The sequence below is a fragment of the Embiotoca jacksoni genome, unplaced genomic scaffold, assembly GCF_022577435.1.
Source record: "Embiotoca jacksoni isolate LCO1_2020_lvr unplaced genomic scaffold, fEmbJac1.0.p SCAF_7, whole genome shotgun sequence".
NCBI classification, from domain to species: Eukaryota; Metazoa; Chordata; class Actinopteri; family Embiotocidae; genus Embiotoca; species Embiotoca jacksoni.
Genome location: NW_027185425.1, coordinates 18,419,667 through 18,443,240, shown reverse-complemented (window position 1 = coordinate 18,443,240; position 23,574 = coordinate 18,419,667). Strand labels below are relative to the sequence as shown.

Here is a 23,574-nt window from a genome sequence, read left to right as displayed (position 1 = left end):
CGCTGATGGACTGATGTGATACGAGCAGCTTTATTCTGAAAACTGACCAGACGCTCTCTGCTCGTTCTGTGTTTGTCTTCCTGCCGGGCTGATCTTCTTTCATCAACGTATCCGTAGCGAGTGGAGAGCTGCTTCTGGGATGTTGTTGAATTAATTGTGGTGTATTTGGTGAAATTACAACCATTGTCCAGAATTGCTAGAGTGAAGCTTGCATGTGGGCCGTGATGGAGTTCAGCTCTAACACTTGCTTGACCAGCAGCTCAATGTAGTGCACATTTTTCATGAAAGATTTAACGGCAATGCACATTAACTTGCACCGCCATGTGGCCATACTTTTATTTGTACACTAGTCACACATCAGGATGAACAGCAGTGCCATTAAAATCACTGCAGAAGAGGAGGGTGCAATGACGGAATTGATTACAAAGGAATTTTGCTTTGAACAATTCCCCAACTTTTCCATACGAGCCAGACGTAAAGAATTTGTTTTTTCAATATTTGAACTTTATTTTACATTTTTATAATTTACACTCAGTTTTTTATGCATACATGGAAAATGAGCACCAAAAAAAAAGAGGAGGATGTGTTTGAAAAAAATGTTAGTAATTTGATATTGCATCCAAAGAACTCCAAAGGAGCTCCTTTCGTGTTATCTTTTGGGGTCAGGTAACGCTCTTTCTGATTTTTTACTGTCATGAATAAAACTGTCTATTGTCATGAATATCAGCCTGAGAGCTGGACCCTCAGATCATTTTAAAATCTGGAGTCACAGGGACTCTGTGTTGCCCGGTGCAGGACGGACACGCTGGGCTCTCTTCCATTCCCCTCTCAGCTTCCCCTTTTCACGCCCGGCCAGATGAGCGGCTCACCGCCTGCCTTCATCCCACCGGCCGGTATTCCCTCAAAGCTCCACATGTCTCCGAGCTTTCAGCCTGCTGAAAAAAGTCAGTTGGCGGAGGAGGGGGGGGGGGGGGGGGGTAGGGGGAATAACCCATGGCATAAAAGAGCAGAGAGTGATGTCAGAGTTGCCTGGACTCGTTTCAGCCGGACCCCTGTGCTGTGGACGCTCTCCAGGGCTGCGCTTATAAACCGGATCTCTCTCTCTCTCTCTCTCTCTCTCTCTCTCTCTCTCTCTCTCTGTCTCTCCCCCTCACACCCCCCCCCCCTTTTTTTTCTTTTTTTTTGAAGTTACATTTTCCCCCCGGGTCCTTATGTTTTAAATTTTTCCAGAGTCCTCTAGAACGCATCAGCAATATCTCTCCACCTCTACTGGAAAAATGAGCCTTGAATGGGGAAACTGTGTGTTTTAAAAATATGAAGTAACCCCCCCACCCCCCTCCCCATCCCGCCTCCTCTCCCGGTCAAATTAAACCAGCGACCATTCACCCTGCCCCTCTACCCCTCACCGCTCTGCCAGCTGTGCAGCCCGACACCGCTGCCAAAAGAAACACGAGCTTACGTCAACTTCCAAATAAGGAGCTGCCGCTTCACTTTGACCCATGAAGAGAGACTCCGAGAGGTGGGAGGGTGGGTGGAGGAAAGAGGTGGAGATGGACGGGCAGCGAGTGTCCCCTCCTCCTCATTCATACACATAATCTACTCCGCTACCTGTTTGTCAGCCCAGTGCACGTAGAGCGGAGACTCGATTACCTCTCCCTCTCCCTCCACCGTCACTCATTCATCCTTTCTCTCCTCCTCCTTCTTCACCTCGCGCCGCTCTCTACTCATTCACAACCGGAGGACAACACCACCTGCAACCAGGTAACAAAAAAGGGGGAAAAAAGCCTTTGATATCGTTTTGTCATCTGCAGTGATGCTGGGGTGAGTGTGAGTGTGACGCCATGTGGGGACTGAGGGGGATTTTCTCCATTCGTGTCTTTGTTATTGCAAAAAGGCTGCTGCATCAGGGAGCCAGCGAGTGGTGGAAAAACACAAGAATCATCTGTGCAATTGTACTCCGCTTGAAAGCAGCCGTTTTTTAAGCATATGCAGACAGTGCAGCTTCTGCAGCTAAGAGAGAGAGAGAGAGAGAGAGAGTGTGTGTGTGTGTGTGTGTGTGTGTGTGTGTGTGTGAGTGTGAGACGGAGAGTGGTTCGTGGGCTGTGTATTAAAGCTCGTAGCTCAGACTGGGGAGTGAATGAGCTCCCTGTGTTGTGTATCCAACCTCCTATGCTTGGCATGTCCTCCCGTGGACTTGTGGGAGCGCTCCCCAAGTGCACACACGCGCACACACACACACGCGCACACACACACACACACACACACACACACACACACACACACACACAGACAGAGAGAGGGAGAGCTGTGTATGCATGCAGCGTCTCCCCGGGGGCTCTCCTCTCCGTCCCTGGAGAGCGCCTGTTATCAGGCTGACGATGAAGTTGCACCTTCTGACTCGACGGCATTGCTCATGCTCAGCTGACATCGCCGTGGAAACAACAACAGATGAGGGCATTCAGGGTGTTGCTCAGGTCAGAGGAGGCTGTGAGATAATCAAGTCCACATTTGCATTGGGTTTCATCATAACATTGTCAGTGAAGTTCTTACTTTTTGATGATGCTTTGTTTTAAAGGAGATATTCATAGTTTTACACAAATCGTTTACAGTTCTGCATCATTTTTAGCTTGTTTTCGATCCAGTTTAATCAGAAAAAAGCAGGAAAAGGTGGGTTTAAAACTGTTTTAGTGGCACAATTTATTTTTTCTGAAGACTTGTCCAGTGTTCTTTGTCATCCCTCAGTTTGTATTTTCTCTTTGTGGTTCCTCCTAAAAGATTGGAGGAGTATCGGTGTAGTACAAATTCAAGACTCTCAAAGTATTGATTTTTTTTTGGATTTTTTTTTTTTAGATGTGTTCTCTCCAAAAAAGCAGTAGCTTCTGGGAGGGAGGCACCTTCGCCTGCCTCTTCCTCTCCCTCTCTCCCTTGCTCTCTCTCTCTCTCTGTAGTCGGTGAGGATGCTGGAAGATAAATTTAGCCCTCCAGCTCTCCTTCCATCTGCTACCACATGGTTTAGGGCCGTTACCATAGGAACCACCGCTGGGTGCCCATTAGTGTGAGAAGGGGAAATTGACAAGATTTTTAAAAAGCCATTTGTACATTATTCTCTGTGTGTGTGTGTGTGTGTGTGTGTGTGTGTGTGTGTGTGTGAATGGACGCAGCATTTCACAAACATAGGAGGTTTTTTTTGCTGGACGTGTTTGATCACCTGCAGATTTTGAGCGCTCTGCAGATTGTAACTAACTGTACGCTCACTCAGCACTGCAGCCATTGGACCAACATGGCCGAATGATTTTTCAGGTAGTAGGAGCTTTTTTTTTTTTTCAGGTTTGTGTTGCTCTCATTGTTTATGTAACGTACATAAACCAGTCAGCTTCTATCTCACTACAGGGAGGTATAGCACAGATGGGAAAAATACGGTTCGTGGGCCAGAACCAGCTCACGGACCGTCTCAGTTTGGCCAGCAATGTCATCAAAGGAAAACAAATGGACCCCTAAAAACATGAATAAAGGAAAGCTAATGGCGACAATGAGTCTACAAGACGGTGTCACATCGCCACGTAGCAGCATGAATGATGGACACATTAAGGTGCATCTGTTTGATGAAGTTGGTACTGTTTACCCTGAATCACTGGCATGACTCACTGTAACACAAGTAACAAAGCCGTGAATTGTATAAAATGAGATACAAACAAGAATTTTTAGTTTAGTGGAAAATATCAGCGAGTGGTTAAAACAGTGCGCCACCCATTTATCATTGCACTTCTATAACAGTGCTTGACACGCCATGCAGTATTTAAAACATTATTTATAAGGTATGACAGTTAATGCAGCAGATAACGGATATTGATGTGTAAAGTCAGTGGAATTCCCCTTTAAGAGGAGACGTATTGATGTTTGATGGATTGTTTCTAAGTCAGTTCTCACTAAATCTGTAGTTATTTGCTCCAGCAAACAGCCGTGTGACGGTAAAACTGGAAACTTTACACCTAGACGTGTGTTTTCTAGCACAGCCTTCAAACAGAGGGAATCACAGAGGCTGAGAGCCAAGGACAGGGGAATCTGTGGGGAGACGGGCTGACGGAAACAAACACTAGCTGCTGGGTTCACTTGCTCTAAGTGAGGTGTAAATGAACAGTTTTTTCTTTGCGCTGGAACAAGTGTAAATGAGCAGATGCATTGCGTGATGATGAAAATGTCAAATGCTTGAGGTGCCAGTCTTGTACAGCGAGAACTGAAATGTACTTCACTCTGCTTGTTGTCACCCACATGCAGAGTCTGCAGCTTCTCTCAACGTCTCACAGTCTGAGGAGTGATTTTAAAGTGAGACAACAGAGTCTCCGAGTTCAGTTACAAAACCTGACTGACCTACATTTACTAGTCTACAGCAGGAGAGTTAGGCCTTTAATTTGACCTTCATGGTGTTCAACAAACTGCAGGAAATCTTTACCTACGTTGTTGTATGCTTGTTTTGCTGAAGTAAAGTGCCGGTTTCATACTCGTGTGATACTAGCATGTATACCGTTCCCACAAGTTAAACCAAAGATGGTGATCAACCTGTTGGCCATCTTTTGGATTAACTCCAGCAGCTTTGCCGTCTTCCACCAGAATGTGGGTGTAGAAACCAGCTGGTCAGTGTGTGGGATGCCTTGTTTACTGTTTCAGTATCCTGGCACTAAATAACATTGGGAATTTAATTCAGCATCTCCACTGAGTTACCTTGTGTGCAGGCACTCACAGCTATCCCTCAACTTCATTCAGCTCTGTCCTTTAAAGTTTCTAAGATCACAGTTAATCAGATGAAACGGATCAGACATGAAGCACGCAGCGTCATTTCTGTAGTGTTGCGCTGCATGGTTCGACGACAAAATATCGCAAACATGAAGCATTAATCAAAGGAAAACTTTAAGCGATGCAATTTCATTAAGGTGCTTCTATGACAACAATTTAAACAAGGCGCACAAGTGATCACTTAAATGTATTTCTGAACTCGTTTTTATTTTACTGCTCCCTCCTCAAGCAGGATAATCTAGTATTTCCATCTGACAGGATTTTTATTGGGCATCTCGCAGCAGGAAGATCTGACGTGTTGTTTTTTGTGCGGGAGTGGGTGAGATATGTCATGTGGTGCTGTCCGACAAAAATACATTATGGTCCACGGTTTTGAAATAAGTAGTGCAAGGCTGATAAAGAAAATCCTTGAAAACCATGACAGTTTGAAAGGATGCCGTTATTGGAGTGGTTCAGTCGTCTCTCCTCTCTCGGGGAACGTTTGCAGAATCATCTCTTTTATTCCCTGCCTGCTGGTATATTTTTATACAAATAACATTACATAAACCATTCTCATTTAAAATGGTCAGCAGCAGCCAGGGGAAAGTGAAAGATGACTATTATGACACAAAGAGGGGATTATGTAACACGTTAAACATAGATATCCATAATTTGCAACCAGGGTCAAAGGGTTCTCTGTTTCTCAAAGCTTGATCTTATATAGCTGTTGTTGTTTGTTTTCACAGATATTCATGTTGAGGAGATAGAAGAGTTGTACGTTCAACTGAGCCCGCTGAGCATCAGTGTGTGTGTGCGGCAGCAAGACGGGCCGAGCGCTTCATGATGGGATACTGTAGGTCATCAGGGCAGAGGACTTCCTCCACAGCACACGACATATCACAGCTGCACGCTTCGATGCCACCGTTCTACATTTGATGACTTCATTCTGTTATCAACCAATACAGTTAAACAAGAAAACGTTATGAAGCATGGCAGAATTCATTCACGTTAAACCCAGTTAATGATTCGGCTGTAACTCCGTAGCCTGGCTCGGGCAGACGCATCCCACGTGTCTACCTGAGGCTGTCCTTCCGTTTTATGGAGGCCTTGCGTAGTCACCTGACGACTGGGGAGCAGTCCGGAGGTCAAGAACGTTGTCAACCAGAGTCTCCTCAGCGAGGCCCGCAGCCCAAGTCTCCCTCCCAGCCCTCTCATCCACAACGAACCCATGGCACACCACAGCAACCCAGAAGAAGACAGAACCCCGAGCGGAAACGTCACAGGCACCAGCCGCAGAGCATCGAGGCACCGCTGGAGCCCAAACATGAGGCAACAGCAGCAACCAAAGCAACTGCAGTTTCCAGTTTGTCACCAGGAGTCCTAACCTCCTCAGCGGGGACCCCTACCCAGTCTAAACCAGAAACCCAGGAGGGTACCCCGAAACAGAAACGAGAGCGCAAGCCTCAAAGGCCAGGCAAATATGTTTGCACTTACTGTGGCCGTGCTTGTGCGAAGCCCAGTGTGCTACAGAAACATATCCGCTCCCACACGGGGGAAAGACCCTATCCATGCGCCCCATGTGGCTTCTCTTTTAAGACCAAGAGTAACCTGTACAAACACCGCAAATCGCATACCCACAGGGTGAAGGCCGGTCTGGCACTCGGGGAGCCAAAATCTGTAGAGGACCAAGTCACTGAGTCAGAGGATGAAACAAAACCGTTGTCATCAGCTTCTTCCCTTACAGAGAGACAAGGCAGCGTCACAGAAAACAAGAGTCATGAAACGGACCGGGCCAAAGATTGTACTGGAGGAAACACTGACTCCTACGCAGTGAAAAAGAGACTGGCCTTACGTCTAAGTAGGGGCAAACACGCTCCTCAAGACTCATCTGATGAAAAGACCTCTTCTCTAACATTAGGTAGTAGAGGCAGTACAGAATCGGGCTATTTCTCCCGCTCTGAAAGTACCGAGCAGTCACAGGACAGCCCCCCGAACACAAGTGCCAAAAGCTATGCAGAGATCATCCTCGGTAAATACGGACGTCTTGGACACCTGCAGAGGATGTCTCGTCATCATAACCAGCATCCCTCTGGTCAGGAGGACAAAAACCTCTCCTTCACCGTGCCCAAGAAACAGGTCATCGACCACATCACCAAACTCATCACCATCAACGAGGCAGTGGTGGACACCAGTAAAATCGACAGCGTAAAGCCAAGGAGATTCTCACTCTCCAGAAAGAACAGCTCCGAGTCTCAGAAGAGTTCAAGTACGAAAGAATCGCTTATTCACAGCCCGAAAGCCGGAGATCTTGGCTATAAAAGCAGCGGCTCCATCACCATGGGGGTTCCATGTGAAAAATTTCATCATCAATCCCAAAATGTGGAGCAGCCAGCTGGCCAAACATCCACCGCCCCTCTGGTGAGAAGTCACTCAATGCCATCTGCAGCCAGTTCATTCGACGCCTCCAGTGGCGGCCGCGGCAAATTCCGCCTGAGTCAGTCCTTTGATGAACGACAAGCTTCTGAAACGCAGGCGACCCGTCGTTATGGGATGCTACGACGGCAGCCAGCTATTGAGATTCCACTCTGCGCCGAACTCACAAAAGAGGAACACGAGGGTTCTCGTTCATTTTACCCCGACGGTGTAACCGCTGTGCCTGACCATCAGCAAAGTCAACCGCAGCCGTACGAGTGCGAGGCCTGTGGCATTGGATGCAAAGATTGGGAAGGTTATAAGAAACACAAGCAAAGCCTGTGCCCGTCACATCATCCCAGGAATGAAGCGGTGATTAGTCAAATGGAGCGCTCGCAGCTAATGAACCACGCAGTCAGAGCCGGAGCTTCAACGCTGCGCAAGAGAAGGAAAGAGGAGAGTTTTGAATTCGATGACCCTTCTTCTCCGTCACCACCCTCTCCGGCCCTCTTGTCAGGTCAGTGTAAAGATGAAAGCGGTGCAGCTTATGAGGGCCCCAGAAGGCCGGCGCTGCAGACCTGTTCAGTGATTCAACATACTAGTTCCTTTGAGAAACAAGAATCTTTGTGCAATGAGAATCAAGGCGTGGAGGCAACGAAGAGCTCTCAGCCTGAAGAAGAGTATCAGCTGGTGCCTCAGACCCAACCTCAACAACAAACGGCTAAACTGACAGCCCGAAAGCTGGTTCGCCAGCACAATGTACAGGTTCCAGAAATACTGGTGACAGAGGACTCCAACATGAGAACAGACACCTCAACAGAGACAAACTCCACCGCAAAACACTCCGAGAAACCGGATGAGTTTCAGTGGCCACAGAGAAGCCCCTCTCTAGCGCAGCTACCGATTGAAAAGCTTCCTCCAAAGAAGAAGCGCTTACGTCTAGCTGAGGTTGCCCAGTCCTCAGGGGAATCCAGTTTTGACTCCATATCTTTGCCCCGCAGCCCCAGTCAGGACAGTAGTACATCGTATGCGTCCAGTCGCTCCACATCCTTCGAAGAACCAAACAGACCGGACATGGAAATGGCCACATCAACACCGCTGAGGAAATCTAGAGCTCCTCATATGTTGACGGTGCCCGGGGTGCATCAGCACAGAGAGATGAGGCGCTCGGCGTCTGAGCAGGCCCCTCATGACTCACAGCCTAGTGTCCTAATGGCCGAGACCCGCAGTAAGTCTTTTGACTACAGTTGTCTGTCCCCTGAGCGCTCAGCAGTTGGCTGGAGGGAAAGAAGAAAATGTCTTCTCATGAGACACACCGCCATCAGAGATCCGGATGAGGAGGAGGAGCAGTGTACCGTCCCGAGTCGTAGTCCTGAACGCGTCAGTCCTAGCAGATCCTCTCAAGCAAGTCCGACTTCTGTGTACTGCACAAGGTCCTCTTCTTCTCCTTTGTCAGGAGACACGGTCCTGCGTAATCCAGTAGGATCACAATGCAAAGAGTTGTTTTCTCAGTGGAAACTTAGTCAGAATATTCAGTTAATGGGCAGCAAAGAAGTGTCACATGACCAACCTCTAGCTGCAAAACAGGAGGCCTTACACATCCATACAGAGCTGCCCCCTCCTCAAGCACCACAGCCCTATCCTACACATGGACCATCAGGGGCAGCCAGAGCCCACTATCTTCCTATGTCTACCGGACTGAAACTGGAGATTCCCTTACGACACGACGACTATTCGGATGTTCGAGTAGGTCACTCCCACATCCAGCATTCTGCCCCTCACATCACTTCCAGTCTGGAAACCCTGAGGCCAGTCACGTCTCCAGATGTGGCTGTGCGTCTCCAAACAGCCACCCTCACCCCAGCATGTGCCATATACACCATGCTGTCTCAGTCCACGTCCCCGACGCCCCTGGAGGCCGTCGACGCTGTCACACACAATGTAGGCATCTCAGCAGCTGAATACAGAAACCACAGAAACATGAGTCCAGATCTTCAGCTGTGGTCTGACGATGGCCTGAGGTTGTCAGGCTCAGGAGGCAACAAGCGCATGCTCTCCCCTTCGAACAGTATAGAGCTCCCTCCCGAGTCCCAACAGCAGCAGAAAAGAGTGAAAGAAGAAGAGGAGCGGGAGGCGGGATGCTCCGACAAGGCAACAGAGGACGCACGCAGTCAGGAGCTCAGACGGGAGACGTGTCGACCAGGTGTTTGTTCTCCCGTCTCGCATGTTGGACCTTCGTTCCCCAGTCTGCTGTCCAGCACCTGTAATAGCTGGTGCTATTTGAACTACATTAAACCGAACCCTTCTGCTCTGGACGAACAGAGGCCCTCAGTGTATTCATCGTGGTCTACTAGCGGCTATGACCCCAACCCACCTGGCCTCTCCAGCAAGACGGCTCTCTCTCTGCTGCACTGCAAGCAGAGGCTCAGTCCCTCCATCTACACTGTATCTGCCATGTCAGTCAGGACGGCGGAGTCAATGGAGCAAGAGGACAACAAAAGATCCTGCTCCACTGAGGTAATTACTGCACTGACCGCTGATTCCACCTGTCTATACATCTGTGAGGTTGACTGTAAAAACTGACCCTCACAACAGAACTTCAGGGAACTATTAGACAGATCAAAATGAGGAAGAGAAATGTCAGCAGGTGTAGCAAAGAGTGGGTTAGCCCTGCTAACTTCACCTTTAGGGAATCCCCAAAGGGGAAGGCAGGGAAGATTGTTTCCTAACCTTAAAATAAAACTAAGTATAAAACTATACTGACGACATGATTATAGAAATCTTTGCGTCATAACATGCAAAGAAAGAACATATATGTGCTTTAACAAATGTTATGTAACACATTGTTCAATGAGAATTCCCAATTTTTGTCTCCCTGGGCATGCTGGAGCAGAGTTGGTGAATTTGCCCGTGTCTCTTTCGAGTGTAGGTCTACAACAGCCCGCCGTACTGCAGAGACCTGGAGGGGACGGGGACGGGGACGGGGCCGCCGTCAGCAGAGGACAACCGGTCACACAGAAAAGAGGAGGAAGAGAAGAAGAAACAGCAGGAGGAGGACGAGGAGGACGAGGAGGAAGTCCCGATGTGCTCCAGAGACAAACAGTCTCCTGCAGTTTGGATCACGGAAAGAGGGTGAGTGGGACCGTGGAAGAAGAACAACATCAGCATTACTGTTGACATGTTGTCTTTGTTTACACTGATCAGTCCTCCCAGGAAATTCTGGTCTTGTCATTGCAATAATTAATGAGAATTCTCTGCAATATTTGCTCTATAATTACATACATTTCTCTGCAATAAGGTGCTCAATAGAAGCTCAGCTGAAGTCATCACAGCACAAAGTAAGCTTTCCCATACCGAACTTACTTAATCAATAAAAACAACTCATTATTTACAGTCAGCAAGGCTCTTCAACCTCCCGTGCCCTCATCAAAACAAACTGCTTGACAGTTTAATGGGAAAAAAATACACAGTTGAACAGGAAGTGACAGCGTTTATAAGAAATGTAGTCTTCATCAAGAGAATTAGGCTCCCAATCGTCACACTTCCCTATGCCAGTCTAATCATACAGGTTGTGCTGAAGCCCTACAGTTAGAAAATATCGCACTTTATTGTGTGCTTTCAGTGTCTTGATTAATATTTAAAAATAATTTAAAACACTTGTTTTTTTATAGAAAATGTAGCCTATATATTCTGTATTAAAGTCACAGACAGTCTATTTTATTATGCTACCTCACTTTAATGACTTATTGTTTGTTTTGCAACTATAAGCCCCAAAGTTCTTTCATTTCAGAAAATGGTGAGAACTGGAATATTCCCAGCTTTGTCTGTGATGTGCAGCAAGCTGATCATCACAGGAAGTGACTATATGAATCTTTGTTCATCGTTAATCGTTTCCCTCGACTTTTGCCGGGTCCCTAAATTTTATTGCAGAAAAACATTACGATCTCTTTTGAGAAAAGTTGCTCCAAAATTAATCACAACCATACCGCTGGAGTGGCCGACTTACGAGCCTCATTACTTAGTGTTGAAATCTTGCGTCACATATTGTGGTATGTTCTGGAAACTGTTGTCGGTCCACCATGTTGGAGAGGCCGAAGGTTGGCTGTCTGCACCAACAGAGCCCGTCTGTTGAAGGGCTGAAGCCAGGAAACTACCTTCCTCTGCTCCTGCAGAGATTCATTTACACCAGCCATCACAGCCATTCACATGGAGCAGCAGCACGGTGTGTGTGTGTGTGTGTGTGTGTGTGTGTGTGTGTGTGTGTGCGTGTGTGTGCGTCACAGTCACACTGACACCACAGGAATAAGTAGGAAATATAGATTTGTGTGCACGCATGCTTTGGTCATTAATAGAAACCTGCCGTATGGAAACATCGTTGTCAACAGACAAAGGGAATGTGCTGAGTAAACATGGAGTGAAGGATTTGTATTCATTTGTTGTCAGGCATTTACTTTTATTATGAACTGGCAGGTTAACACAGTACGTATGATTATAATAATAATAATTTGAGGTCTAAATGGGAAAGAACCCAACAACACAAGGATTTGGGCTGTACTTATTATTTATTTTTTACCCATGATTCATTTTGTCAATTATATATTAGCTTAAATGATTATTATGGTCTTTATAACATCCGTAAAAACGTCCCATCAGCGACAGAGACAAGGACAGCATCAGGGTAACACATTGGAGAACTGGAAATCATCACACTTGTGTGATTCTGTTTAAAAAGTGGATAATCAGAATGGAGAATAATGGCTGAATAAGATCTGATATTGGAGTTTTCTATCCCTGAGTTTAGCCTGTCAGAGGTTAGTTAGACTGTTACGCCGGCGACACACTGCCTGCGTGGTGCACTACCTCGCTGTACGGCTGTGTGTGTGTGTGTGTGTGTGTGTGTGTGTGTGTGTGTGTGTGTGTGTGTGTGTGTGTGTCACTGCCAGTGTGTCTGCTGTGGTGATGTTGCTGCAATTCCTATTTTTCTCCATCGAGTTTCCCTTTGATATTGGACATCAGTGATCAAATGTTTGAGGTCCCACAAGTAAACTTGAAACCAAAAGCAGCCCCGGGATTTTTCACACACACAGAGACAGAAAGAGGGAAAACACACTGGAATAACACCGTCCTACACCTGTTAAACTATTGACATAATATAAGTGGAGCCTACACTGGGTGCCTGCTATGACTACATAGTACACCTATGATCACAGATCTTCTCCTTGTCTATTTTTGCTGAGAGCCGTGTGCGTCACACATGAAACTCTCGCTGCTTCAAGCTGTTGACATGAACACCAAGACGTTCTGTGACCGCCTTGCAGGTAATGTGTCCTCGGCTTGAGGCTAATTAAACAACTGTGGGTGGTTCTCGGTACCAAACTTTTGGCTGGATGTTATATCTAAGACTCTAATTGGATGTACCACATTTGATTGACGTGTCTCAGTGTAAGCAGCAGAAAAAGACTTCTGATTGTCTGTCTGCTCCAACAAACATCCAACCTTCAGTTTAAACACGGTTACAAATCAGGTTGTAATACAGTATATGAAATGGTAAATTTAAATGCAAGTAACCATAGAAACAGTACTTCTGCTTCACGCTATAATAACGATCACAGAAGTGAGTTAAAGTTCAGCAGTGATGGCCCCGCACAACAACAAATCACACTCCAAAGTGTCCTGATAGAGACATTAATGGAGTCAATGGAGGAGATACCCTCTTCAAAGATCAACATTGAATGTGTTCCTGAAAGAAGCAGTGTGGAAATGTGTACGATTAAATATATTTGGACACAGTTCTGTTAGTTGTTTTTCTTTCATTTAAACACACACACACACACACACACACACACACACACACACACACACACACACACGTTGCCGCAGATTAATTTGAACCAGACACCCTCAGTACTTTTGATACCCATCAGAAATAATCACCGCAGCGATGCAGCTCAGGGGAGTACAGAGAGGTGCCATCTGTGTGTCTCTTTTTCTGTCCGGTAGTGTGTCTGTGAACAAATCCCCGTTGTGATTCACGTTGACACTCATCGCAGCCTTCCTAAAAAGAGTGAGTCACGCTCACGCCCGCTCACTCTCTCCCTTCTCCGTCTGTTCGGTCTGTCTGAGGCACAAAAAGACAACAACAACGAGGCAGCGAGGTGCCCCAACGTCCCCGTCGTTTTTCAGCTGGTGAGCGGAAAGCCGAGGGGACCCAGACTCTAAATTTTGGATGTGAATGCATGAAAATCCTTCTGTACGTGTCTGCTGTACAGTGTCGGACTACAACGCACAGGCATGAAGTGTTTCTCTTTCATTAACTTGAAAAGTTTTTCGGGACTGTAAAAGCCGCCGTTCACGATACGTGCCGAGTTTATCCAGCCTGCAGTGAAAATAGAAGAAAAAAAACGGCCGATTATAACCAGAGCCATTGTTTGTCATCGGAGTGTGTTTTCATTTTCCGTGTTTTTTCATGCTTATTTGGAGCAGCAGCTGGTCTGGGCCAGGGCTTCCCTCCCTCTCCGGCCTGTTTTTATTGGCCGGCTGCAGCAAACCCCCCGAACCTTGAGACGCATCGTAGACTCCCTCATGTTTGGACTCGGCGGTGGTGTGAGCTGTGAAGGGGTTTTTAAGGCAGAGGGTGGAAAGGGGGGGGGGGGGGGTGGTCTACTTTTTTTTTGCCTCATGAAAGCTGCTCTGTCGAAGCTGAAGTGGGTGCCTCGCTGAGGGACCCTCAGTGTGCATGGAGGGGTGGACCCCAGGCCCAGCTGCCACAGTGTGAGCTCCCTGTGTAGTAAAGGCCAAACAGATAGCGCACTTACTCCGGATAAATACGGGCACGAAAAAAAAGCTGCTCACAGGTGCTGAAGGGCCCGCGGACCGCCGGTCAGCTCCCGTTACACTCTTATCGATCACTGCTGTCGTCCCTGAGAGGAACAGCATCAACACACAGCTCACAGGGAACCAAACTGAACTTCCTCTCTTCACACCTGCAGGTCAAACAAGAAGTACGGCTTCATCCGAGGTGGAGGTGGAGGTGGAGGTGGAGGGGAGGCTCAGTCTGAGGACTCTGCATTTCACTGCAGGAACACCAGCATGCTCTCCACAGAGTCCACACCATGCAGCTGCAGTCACTGTAACAGCACTTTTCCAGCTAAAGGTAAAGACAGTGAAACTGTTATTTTTTGTTTCTAATGTTCCCTGTGAATTCACAGTGAGCTGCTCCTCTCTGTTTCCAGTGAGCCTCACTGAACGCCTGACATCTAAAACACCCGGAAAAAACACCTGCTGTTACCCAGAGGACGCACATGAAGGTACGTTGTGGCCTTAAAGGGGACCGATGATGCTTTTCCAGATTCGTCCGTCAAACACAGCATGGGTCCGTGTGACATTCATTTTTTCACCACTGGTCCACTTATCTAGTAAGGTCGAGTTTTATTGGCCCCCTTGTATATTTTCATCAACCTGGCAGCTAAAGAATCAAAATAATTTTGATGACTTATATGATACACAATGCGTACGACAGGGATGTTCACTTTAAATATGTTTATGATATAAGAACAGAATTTATGATTCGGTGAGTGTGGAAGACCTCAATAATGAAGTCAGCGTTTCAACAGGGTGAGAATAGCCGTGTGGTCGTGGCGGAGCGACCTGTGCCTGCTGTGTGTTCTCGTGTTTACTCGTGTAACCCAGCATATTTTCTGTACGCTCAGCTGCTGTCAATCAAACACACGGCGAGTCCCGACCTGCTGCCTCTCTGTCTGTTTAACCGTGCAGCTCTCCACAGGGTGACTATCACACTACAACGCCCCAAAACTCTGGACGGATTTGTGATTCACTTCAGTCAAATAATACTGCATTAAGGCGAGGACAAAAAGAGGATGATAGTGTGTTGAAAACCACGTCTGCACAGCGAGCTGGTGTAAACCGTGCTGTCGGGGCGGTGGGGGTGTGCTGATGACGTAGACCCTAATTGGGCGCTACTGGCCCGTGACTGGCGAACCAACTTGCCTTGAATAAAACCTTTACTGGCCCCGGGCCGTCGGGCCGTCGGGCCGTCGGGCCACCGTTATGTCGAACCCTCCACAGTATTCAGTGTTATAATGTTGGATGGTCAGATTCCAGAGAATGAGGTAAACGTATGGAGAATAAAAGTTCAGGTTTCAGTCTGCTCCGAACACTCGGTTCATGACGAGGAAACATCAGCTCGTCCTGCATTTCTTTCTGTGGTCGTCATGAAGCGCAGACTGATGGTGTTGGGAGACACCACCTACTGACACTCATTTGGTGACAGCACAATAATATTTGACTGGCTACGTCAGGTCATTTCTCACATGTACACCTATTAGCAGGGGGCGGATATAGAAATAGTGTATATACAACTCTTGATTAAAGACTGACTTGCTGTAATCAGTCAGTGAGGTTTAAACACGTACGGATGGATGTTAGAAGTTCATTTTCAATTTAAGAACGACAGATTATCTTGGCAGGTTTCGAGTTTCCTTTCTGAAAGCAATAAGATGATGATACGGGGGTCACAAGCTTTCAGGTTAAACAAAGTGGGCTTCTAGGGAGGAGGGGCCTTAAAGAGACAGGAGCTTAAACAGCTCTTTTCAGACTGGACATGAACTGAGGGGCTGCAGGAAGGAGCAGTCAAAGATAAAGAAGGTGAATCATGGAAAGCTTCTGTCGTGGAAAACTACAATATGACAAAATAAAATCTTCTTGAAGTTGTTTTTTATGCTACTTAAACAGTACCAGTGCCATTATTTTCTACATTTCATGCTAAAAACAGGAAGAAAACTTGAAGTCCAACCTCTGATCGGCCCACATGTCCTGTGCTCCCATCTTTTTCTTATATTTTGCCACGTCAGCTTACTGTTAGCTCTGTTTGCACCTGCCTGAAATGTATTGCACGTTAGCATTTTGGCTAATATTGCCTTATCGATAAGCCTGGATACAAACATCATGTGTTTTCCACTTGGGTGTTTTTAAAACGTGCTACCAAACACATTTCATATGTGTATTTTCAACTTCCTGTTGACACCAGGTTTCATTGTGTCACATGTCGAGTGACATCTGCTCCTCACGCCCCCATTTGAATAAATGTCTGACCTGTTTAATTTGAATACAAAGAACTGACAGAGCTGGACCGACATAAGAGACTTTCTTCTGCAGCCTTCTCGTCGTCGTGGCGGCGGATCACAATGTGTTTGTTTTTATTATGTGTTTATAAGCGTATGACATCATCATGATGTCTGATCTTATCTGTTCAGAATATGTGCTGAAAAATTCCCTCTCAAAACACACAATCAGAGTTTGTCACTGACACCGTTACATACGTTTCAGTTTGAACCGACACGGGCTCGTTATTGCACATTGTATGATTCAGAACATTTGTATTGTATTGTCTTTATTGAAGCGAAAATACTTTATTGATTTGGATAAATTAGATTCCAAAATAACAAAGCAGAAATCATCTGGTTTGGTGATCATTGGTGAAGAATTCAAATATTATTAAATACTTAAAAACCTGCATCACCGTACTGATCATTTTTTAGCATCAGCACTCACAGTGAGCCGCTGTAACACACAGTAAGTAGTTGTGAGGCATTTATAACTGAAGATAACCACTGGTTGTCTTTTTAATCTCACATCAGCCCTACAGAGGCAGAGAGACTACAGACACAGAAGAGTTGAGAAAAAGGTTTGACGGCTCTGAGCTGAAGTGTCTGAGATATTTAGGATGTAAAACCTGCAGTAAATGCTCCTTAAGTCTGTGGATTCATCATTTCTATTCTCTTTGCACACGAGCACTCTGTTGAAGCTAATGAGCTTGTTCAGTGTGCCGTCACTGCTCCCCTGCTAACATCGCTAGTTTGCTATTAGCACCACCAGCTGATCAGCTGTTTTCCTAATTATCTTTAGATTCAGCTGCTCCGTCGTTTGATCTGTGTGACAAACTAAGTTACAAGGATGTTGGTACATCAAAATTAAATACAAGAAACAGGAAAAATGAAGTAAGTTAGCTCCAGCTCATGTTATCCCAACAGATAGCTGTAACGGGTCAGAGCGTAGCCGGCTGTTTGTTTGTTTCTTACTTACAAAGTTACACATTTTTGTGGCAACATACTATTTAGATGTAAAATAACTGAAGTTTAATCACATAATGTAGTTACTGTGTTTATTTGGATTTGATAATTGGTTGGAAGATGACAAGCAGCCCTTTGATTGGTTGGTTATACGCAGGGAAGTAGTCACGTCAACCTTCGTCCTCAATGACTTGAACTTGATGGATCATCCTAAAGAGTGCACTGATTCTGTCAACACAGATAACTTGTCACTGTTTCACATTTGTTTTGAGAGAAATGTCAACATTGGCCAGCAACCTATCAAGATGTTGGACGTACACGTTTAAAGATGAAAGATTCTGTATGTCGAAGCTTTGACACTCAGAGGAAGAGCTTACTCAGCTGTTATGAACTGACCATAAAACAGCCCACTTACATCCTCACTGTTCTCCAGGTTTCACGACACATTAGGAGAGTTGAGATCAAAGCACTGTTCTTTTAGACATAACTTCACTGTGAACAAATGCGTCTGGCGACTCTCCATAAGGGATCATTTTGAGTTGTTGCTAATAGACGTAGATCTCTGGTCTGGTTAATTAAACTACAGGAGCAGCCTTTAACCAACCAGCACGGTCCACCATATGCACCATGACTCTACCGTCGCTTCAACCACACTGAGAAACATTTAGTCACCCCACTGGCTGCTGGTTGGTCCGCCTGTCAGAGCAGCTGAGCGAACCTTAACGTGTCCGATGGAGCCAGGCTACTGATCTTTATTGTTTGTACCAGAAACCAGACTTGACATGGTACAAACAGAAGCTCAGATTAAGAACCATGACTCGCCTGTATCAGCCCAGTACACTCGGAGCCGACATGTTTCATGTAAAGAATAGATGCTTGGTGGAGTACACTGACGAGCCAGAACAATCTGACCATCGCAGACCTGGACTTTACAAAGTCTTCCATCCTGTCCTGTGGTATCAGGCACCAGGATGTGAACAGCTGATCCGTTCGAGTCCGAGACCCACCGTAGATGAAACTCGTTCCAGCACATCGGTCACCGGCTCATGGTTTGTCAGTAGGTGCTCACCACGGCAGACTGGCTCTGAGCTTGTTATCTGGCCATAATAATTTGGCCCCTTGTCAAAGTCTCTCAGGTCGTTACATTTCATTACATTTCTACCACATCCAGAACCGACTGTTCACTGACTATCTTGTATTTCCCAGACTTGATGTGACTTGTTTTTACCAGATAATTGTTATTTGCTTCATCTGAAATAGGTTTACAATGTTTTGGCTCATAGGTGGAAGAGAAATGAAGAGAAGTCTCAGGTAAATGTGTTAAAATACATGTGTATATATATATATATATTTTTTTTTTTCTGTCTTAGGAGTCTGTGAAGACCAACCAGTTCACCCAGATCCACAAAAAGATCCTGAGCACTCTGATCTGGGGACAGGAGGAGATCACGAGGAAGACGTCGTAAAAGACAAGAGTGTCAGATACGATGAAGGCGACGGAGCTCGTCCAGGAGGCCAGCTGGTGAAACCTGAATGCAGCTCATCCCTCCCGCTTCCCCCCAAGGACTCCACCCAGAGCAGCTCCGCCAGCACCAGGAGGGCCCTGTTCGCCCGCAGACGCCTCGACGCGTCGGCATCGGGTTCCTCCAGAGGCTCCCGTTCTCCAAGCACTCAATCCTCGACTCCACCGAGGGAGCCGTCTCCACCTCGCAGCCCATCGCTTCGGCCTCGCCGGTCCCCCACTCCTCCGTCACCCCTGTCCCCGCCCAGTTGTCATGTCTCCACCACCCCGCAGAGACAGATCTCTCCAGTCAGAGGCCTCTCTCCTAGAACGGCCCAGTCCCAGGGGTCGGACCCCGCCGGGCCCCCGGGCGCCCTGGCGGACGCCACGGCTCAGTGTCAAACCTGTCTTCATCCAAGGGACCAACTATCCGCAGCAAGACTGGTGAGTCACCTCAGCTTTTGTTCGGAAAAAAAACCAAAAAAAACACGCTGCCGTAACGTTTGTTTACAGCGTTTCACTTGGTCGTCTTCGTACGAGCCGATCCGGCCATTGTTTCTGTCTTGTTCCAAATGTTGCTGTGTTTTTCGGTGTGTGTATTATTATTGCCGGTCAAATCGTGGCTTTTGTTCAAACCGCAGTCTTCCCTCACCTGTGAGTTGATCCAGCTCTGTTAGTTCAGCCAACAGTTTTAAATACATCAGCTTTTAGGGCTCACAAAGCCAATCTTGTGTGGCTCGGTTAAATCTGTAAGTCAACATCTAGAACAAATATAGATAGGCTGGTACATACGAGGTTATTTTAAAGTCGTACATTTATTGGAAAAGGAAGGAAAGGCAACTCTCTTGTTTTCTATCAGTCAAACCGAGCCGGCAGCTCCCGGCCTTAAAATAATGCAGGAGAGCTCCCAAATAGACACAACATGTTTTCCCTGGGCAGCCGCTGATAAAACGAGAAGCAGGTCGATCGTTAAATACCAAAGATTGGAACCACATGTTGTGGACGAAAACAACACGGGCGAATATCTCAGCTCACCCTAATAAAGTATATTAAAAAAAACACGTCTAGTCCAAACTTGTGGTTATGTTATGGTGTAACTTCACCACTTCCTCCTCACACTAATATAGGTCTCAGAGGAGCACATGGTAATTCACCTTCTCTGCAGGGTTGTTTTTCACATCTGCACACACAGACATACATCTATAAACTCTGGATATTTTGTAACGGGAGTCATTTTTATTTACCTAAATACCTGATTCATGCATTTCAAGCAAAAACACTATTCGATGGTCACTTGGAACTATTCGACTGTTAATGGCCTTTCAACCCCCCAACACCACCCTGCACTCACACACACATACAGAGAAGGACTCACTCGCGCCGTAAACTCGGGCTCAACAAATGTCATCGAACTTTCTAAAAGCCTCGTCGGAGCTGAAGGGAAGCATGTCTTCAGCTTCGCTTCATGTCCAACGTTAAACTGACTTTGTCTGGTCGTCGATCATTGCTCACCGGATGGATCGTGCGTTGCTGCTCCGGTCTAATAACTGTGCAAAGCTTCGGTTGACTTATATGCCAGCTTTACCTGCAGAGTTTGTGTACTTGCGTTGTCACGGAGCTCCACGCAGAACTTAAAGCAAACAGCTTTAAGGTGCATCACCGCCACCTGCTGACGGGAGTAACGCATCACAACCAGCCGCGTAAAACCAGGGGGGAAAAAATAAGGACAATAGTCACATGTACGAATAGATTGTTGTGAATAAACCGTCCCGGTACTCGCAGTGCGCTGCTTGTTTCTATACTTGACGGTGTGAATGAAGTGTAAGGATGGAAGTGCACCGTTTGAGACACTGACACTGGTTTAAAGGGATCATGGGAAATGAAGGGAAATGAGACATTTGTCATGATCCTGTGAAAGTGCTTACCTGCTGCTCATGTCTTAATGGCTGCTAACTCGAAGTCCTGAACTTAGTTTCGAAACATTTTTCGAGCATCAAAGTGAAATAATCTTCGAGTCTTTCCAATTGACCACCGTGAACGGTAACGGTCATTAAACTGGTACTCGATGCCTCTTTTCATCTTCCAGTGTGGTACATTTCAAGAGGCCTTCTGAGTCGTCTCCTACGATCTAGTTTCCCAGCAGAACCATTCAAGTTTCCCTTCCTCTTGTTGTTTCAGTCGGTGGATGAAGTCGGTCTGACCCACAACACCGTTCATCCCGCGCGGCCTCGGGGAGCCCACAACCTCCTGAGCCACCTCCCTCTGCACTCCCAGCAGCCCGGCAGATCCCAGAGCCTCCTGATCTCGATCGGGGGGATGCACATGATCCAGCCTCGGTCCCTCATCCCTCTGTACAGCCTGGTGAGCAGCGCGACGGCTAACACGGCAACGCCGGGGGCTCCCAGGAGGCCGAGCGACGCTCCGAAGGGAAGGCTCGCGCTGCCGCTGCACTGGGACGCTCTGAAAGAGACGTCGCCCCGCAGCCGAGCCAGCCCGCCGCACGCCGAGGAGTCCGGGCCGACACACGGGAAGAGTCCGGGGTGCTTCGGCATCCAGCGACCGCCGAGTCCCGGGACAGAGACGAGACACCCGGAGGTGAGCACAGACGCACCTGTTACGGAGAGGCGCGTTCACCCCGAGAACACAGCAGGCCAAAAAAAGGCTCCTCCCTCCCACACGCAACTCTGATAGGAGGCGGAGCCTAAAGGGACAGTGCAACAAGACTGACGACCAGTCCACGACTAAAAGGCAAGAGCACTTGAGCATCGCTTCTGAATGACGCTGTACTTATATAAATAATATATATAGACGCTATGTTAGATATGCAGTATGTTTTGTAAATCTTTTTTACCCTCTTGTTCGATGTCATCGGTGTTAATTTATTTATGTGCTATTATGCAAATTCTGTACTATATGCAAAAGCAGCTGGAATGAAAATAGACAAAGTTTTAATCAGTTTCCCTATTAACCCCGGTGACAGCTCTACTATACTATTGCTGTGTTACTGTACTGTATTATCAAAATGGATATAGAAAGGTACCACAAATATTTATTCACCCCAACCAGTATTTTGAAGTGCAATTTTATGTCGAGATTGTGGTTTGAAATGTCATGCTTAAAGGCTGTGATGATGATGATGATGATGAAGATGAAGATGATGATGATGATGATGATGATTATTATCATTTGTCAGATTTTTGTTGTTGTCGTCTTTGTGTTGAAGAAGCAGGGTTATGATCAGCTCCTTTTTCTAAGACCTTCAGGAAGAGAAGCCTGAGATCCAGACATTTGGAGTGCACTGACAGCTGATTTGATATCCAGTGGAAACCTGTTTCACGTACACGGTAGCTACGGTACACTTTTTTTCATAAACAGATACGTGTATTTTTGTGTTGCTTTTCTAAATGATACAATCACTCCGTCATTTTCATGTTTACCATTAAACTTCTCATTTTTACAGATTTATATTAAAACTGTGCAACAGGTGTTGTTCTTGAGTCTGTTATTATTCTCTCATTTCTACCAGTGGAAGATAATATAACACTGAATGATAAATGAATGGAAATCATTGACGGCATGAAAAGGAAGAAAACCCTACGAGTAAGTATCAAGAATGCGTTGTATGTTTCATAGTTAAAGGGTAAGGTCACACTTCTGAGATTGAAGTCAACCCACAGTGACATCACACGTTGGTTTCTGAACTGCCGATCTGAAGCCTCGAGTTCGGCACCTCGGCCGTCGCCATCTTGCCCTTTTGAAACCAGAAGTGACCATATTTGGACGAGCTGGATCAAAGCAAGCAGCGAATCTGATTCGATCTGGAGGACACTATGCCCCGCCCACCTACACCTATACAGGCCTGTCAATCAAACAAGCACGCCCCCAAAGATACCGCTTTTGGAGGTCTAATTATGAACTTTTTGCAGAGTTTTTTTTCAGATGGAGCGCCAGAAAACTAAGAAGGTGTCACTTTGACACCATAATGACGTGCACAAAATGTATTGACTGTATTTCATGAGAAGTCAGAGCATTATTGGAGCCAAGCTTTAGTGGCCCTCAGCGGCATTGCACCGTTAACGTTACATGTTTTGAAAGCGTAAAACTTATCATGTGACCAAGGTCCTGCAACAGAGGCAACGAAGGACATTTTCTGTATAATCACAGACTGCCGTGCAGGTTGTTGAGAGTCGAATGCAGGAGGCAACAACATTTTGTTGACTTGTTTTTATTTCCTAACCCCAAACGTGCGTATTTAGAAACCTCAACTAGAAGTTTAATTTCCCTGTAAGTCACATGGCTACACACATGCAGTAGGTTTCCTTTTCGTCCACTACAGGAAAACGAGTAACTTTCACCCCTTGACAGGCCAATGCGTGTCTATTTCACGTTTTGCAGTGATACCAGGTTGCCTGAGGAGGTTAATCTGTCTCTGGTCATGACTGTAGAAAGATTTTCAGTTTATCTTTCTATAAATAAAACTGAAGAAATGAAAACCCAGAAAACCGTTAAATGAAAAATGTGGCAAAGAGCCGATCTAAACCGGTTTCCATCACTTGGAGGCTGTTGGGTCACTTGTTACGTCGGTGATAAACCCAGCAGATCTATCCCTGATGAACTCCTCTCCTCAGGTCCATGTAATGAGTTTGACAATTACGTCAGAGGAAAAAGTCTCCAGCAGCAGCAATAATATTTTAGTGAGTAAAGGTGACTCCAACCTTTCAGTCCGATCACATCAGCGTACCATCATGGTTATCAGGATTATGTCTTTTACCTGTTAACTCCAGTGATCTTGACAAGACGACG

At 46.4% G+C, this 23,574-nt stretch overlaps 1 protein-coding gene across 3 annotated transcripts in view; it reads left to right on the top strand.

Moving 5' to 3' along the window:
* The window catches only part of hivep3a (HIVEP zinc finger 3a), a 42,364-nt gene extending 20,107 nt beyond the window's left edge, over nucleotides 1-22,257 (top strand). For 2 of the 3 annotated variants that reach the window (XM_069175826.1, XM_069175825.1), the window contains 6 exons: nucleotides 5,517-9,699; nucleotides 10,112-10,314; nucleotides 14,172-14,335; nucleotides 14,415-14,489; nucleotides 18,641-19,215; nucleotides 20,950-22,257. In XM_069175826.1, the coding sequence (XP_069031927.1) occupies nucleotides 5,869-9,699; nucleotides 10,112-10,314; nucleotides 14,172-14,335; nucleotides 14,415-14,489; nucleotides 18,641-19,215; nucleotides 20,950-21,459 (5,358 nt within the window). In that variant the 5' untranslated portion in view covers nucleotides 5,517-5,868 and the 3' untranslated portion in view covers nucleotides 21,460-22,257. Of the gene's footprint in view, nucleotides 1-1,576; nucleotides 1,762-5,516; nucleotides 9,700-10,111; nucleotides 10,315-14,171; nucleotides 14,336-14,414; nucleotides 14,490-18,640; nucleotides 19,216-20,949 lie in introns of those variants that run through there. The other variant, XM_069175823.1, reaches the window with a different exon arrangement.
* The last annotated feature ends 1,317 nt before the right edge of the window (nucleotides 22,258-23,574 follow it).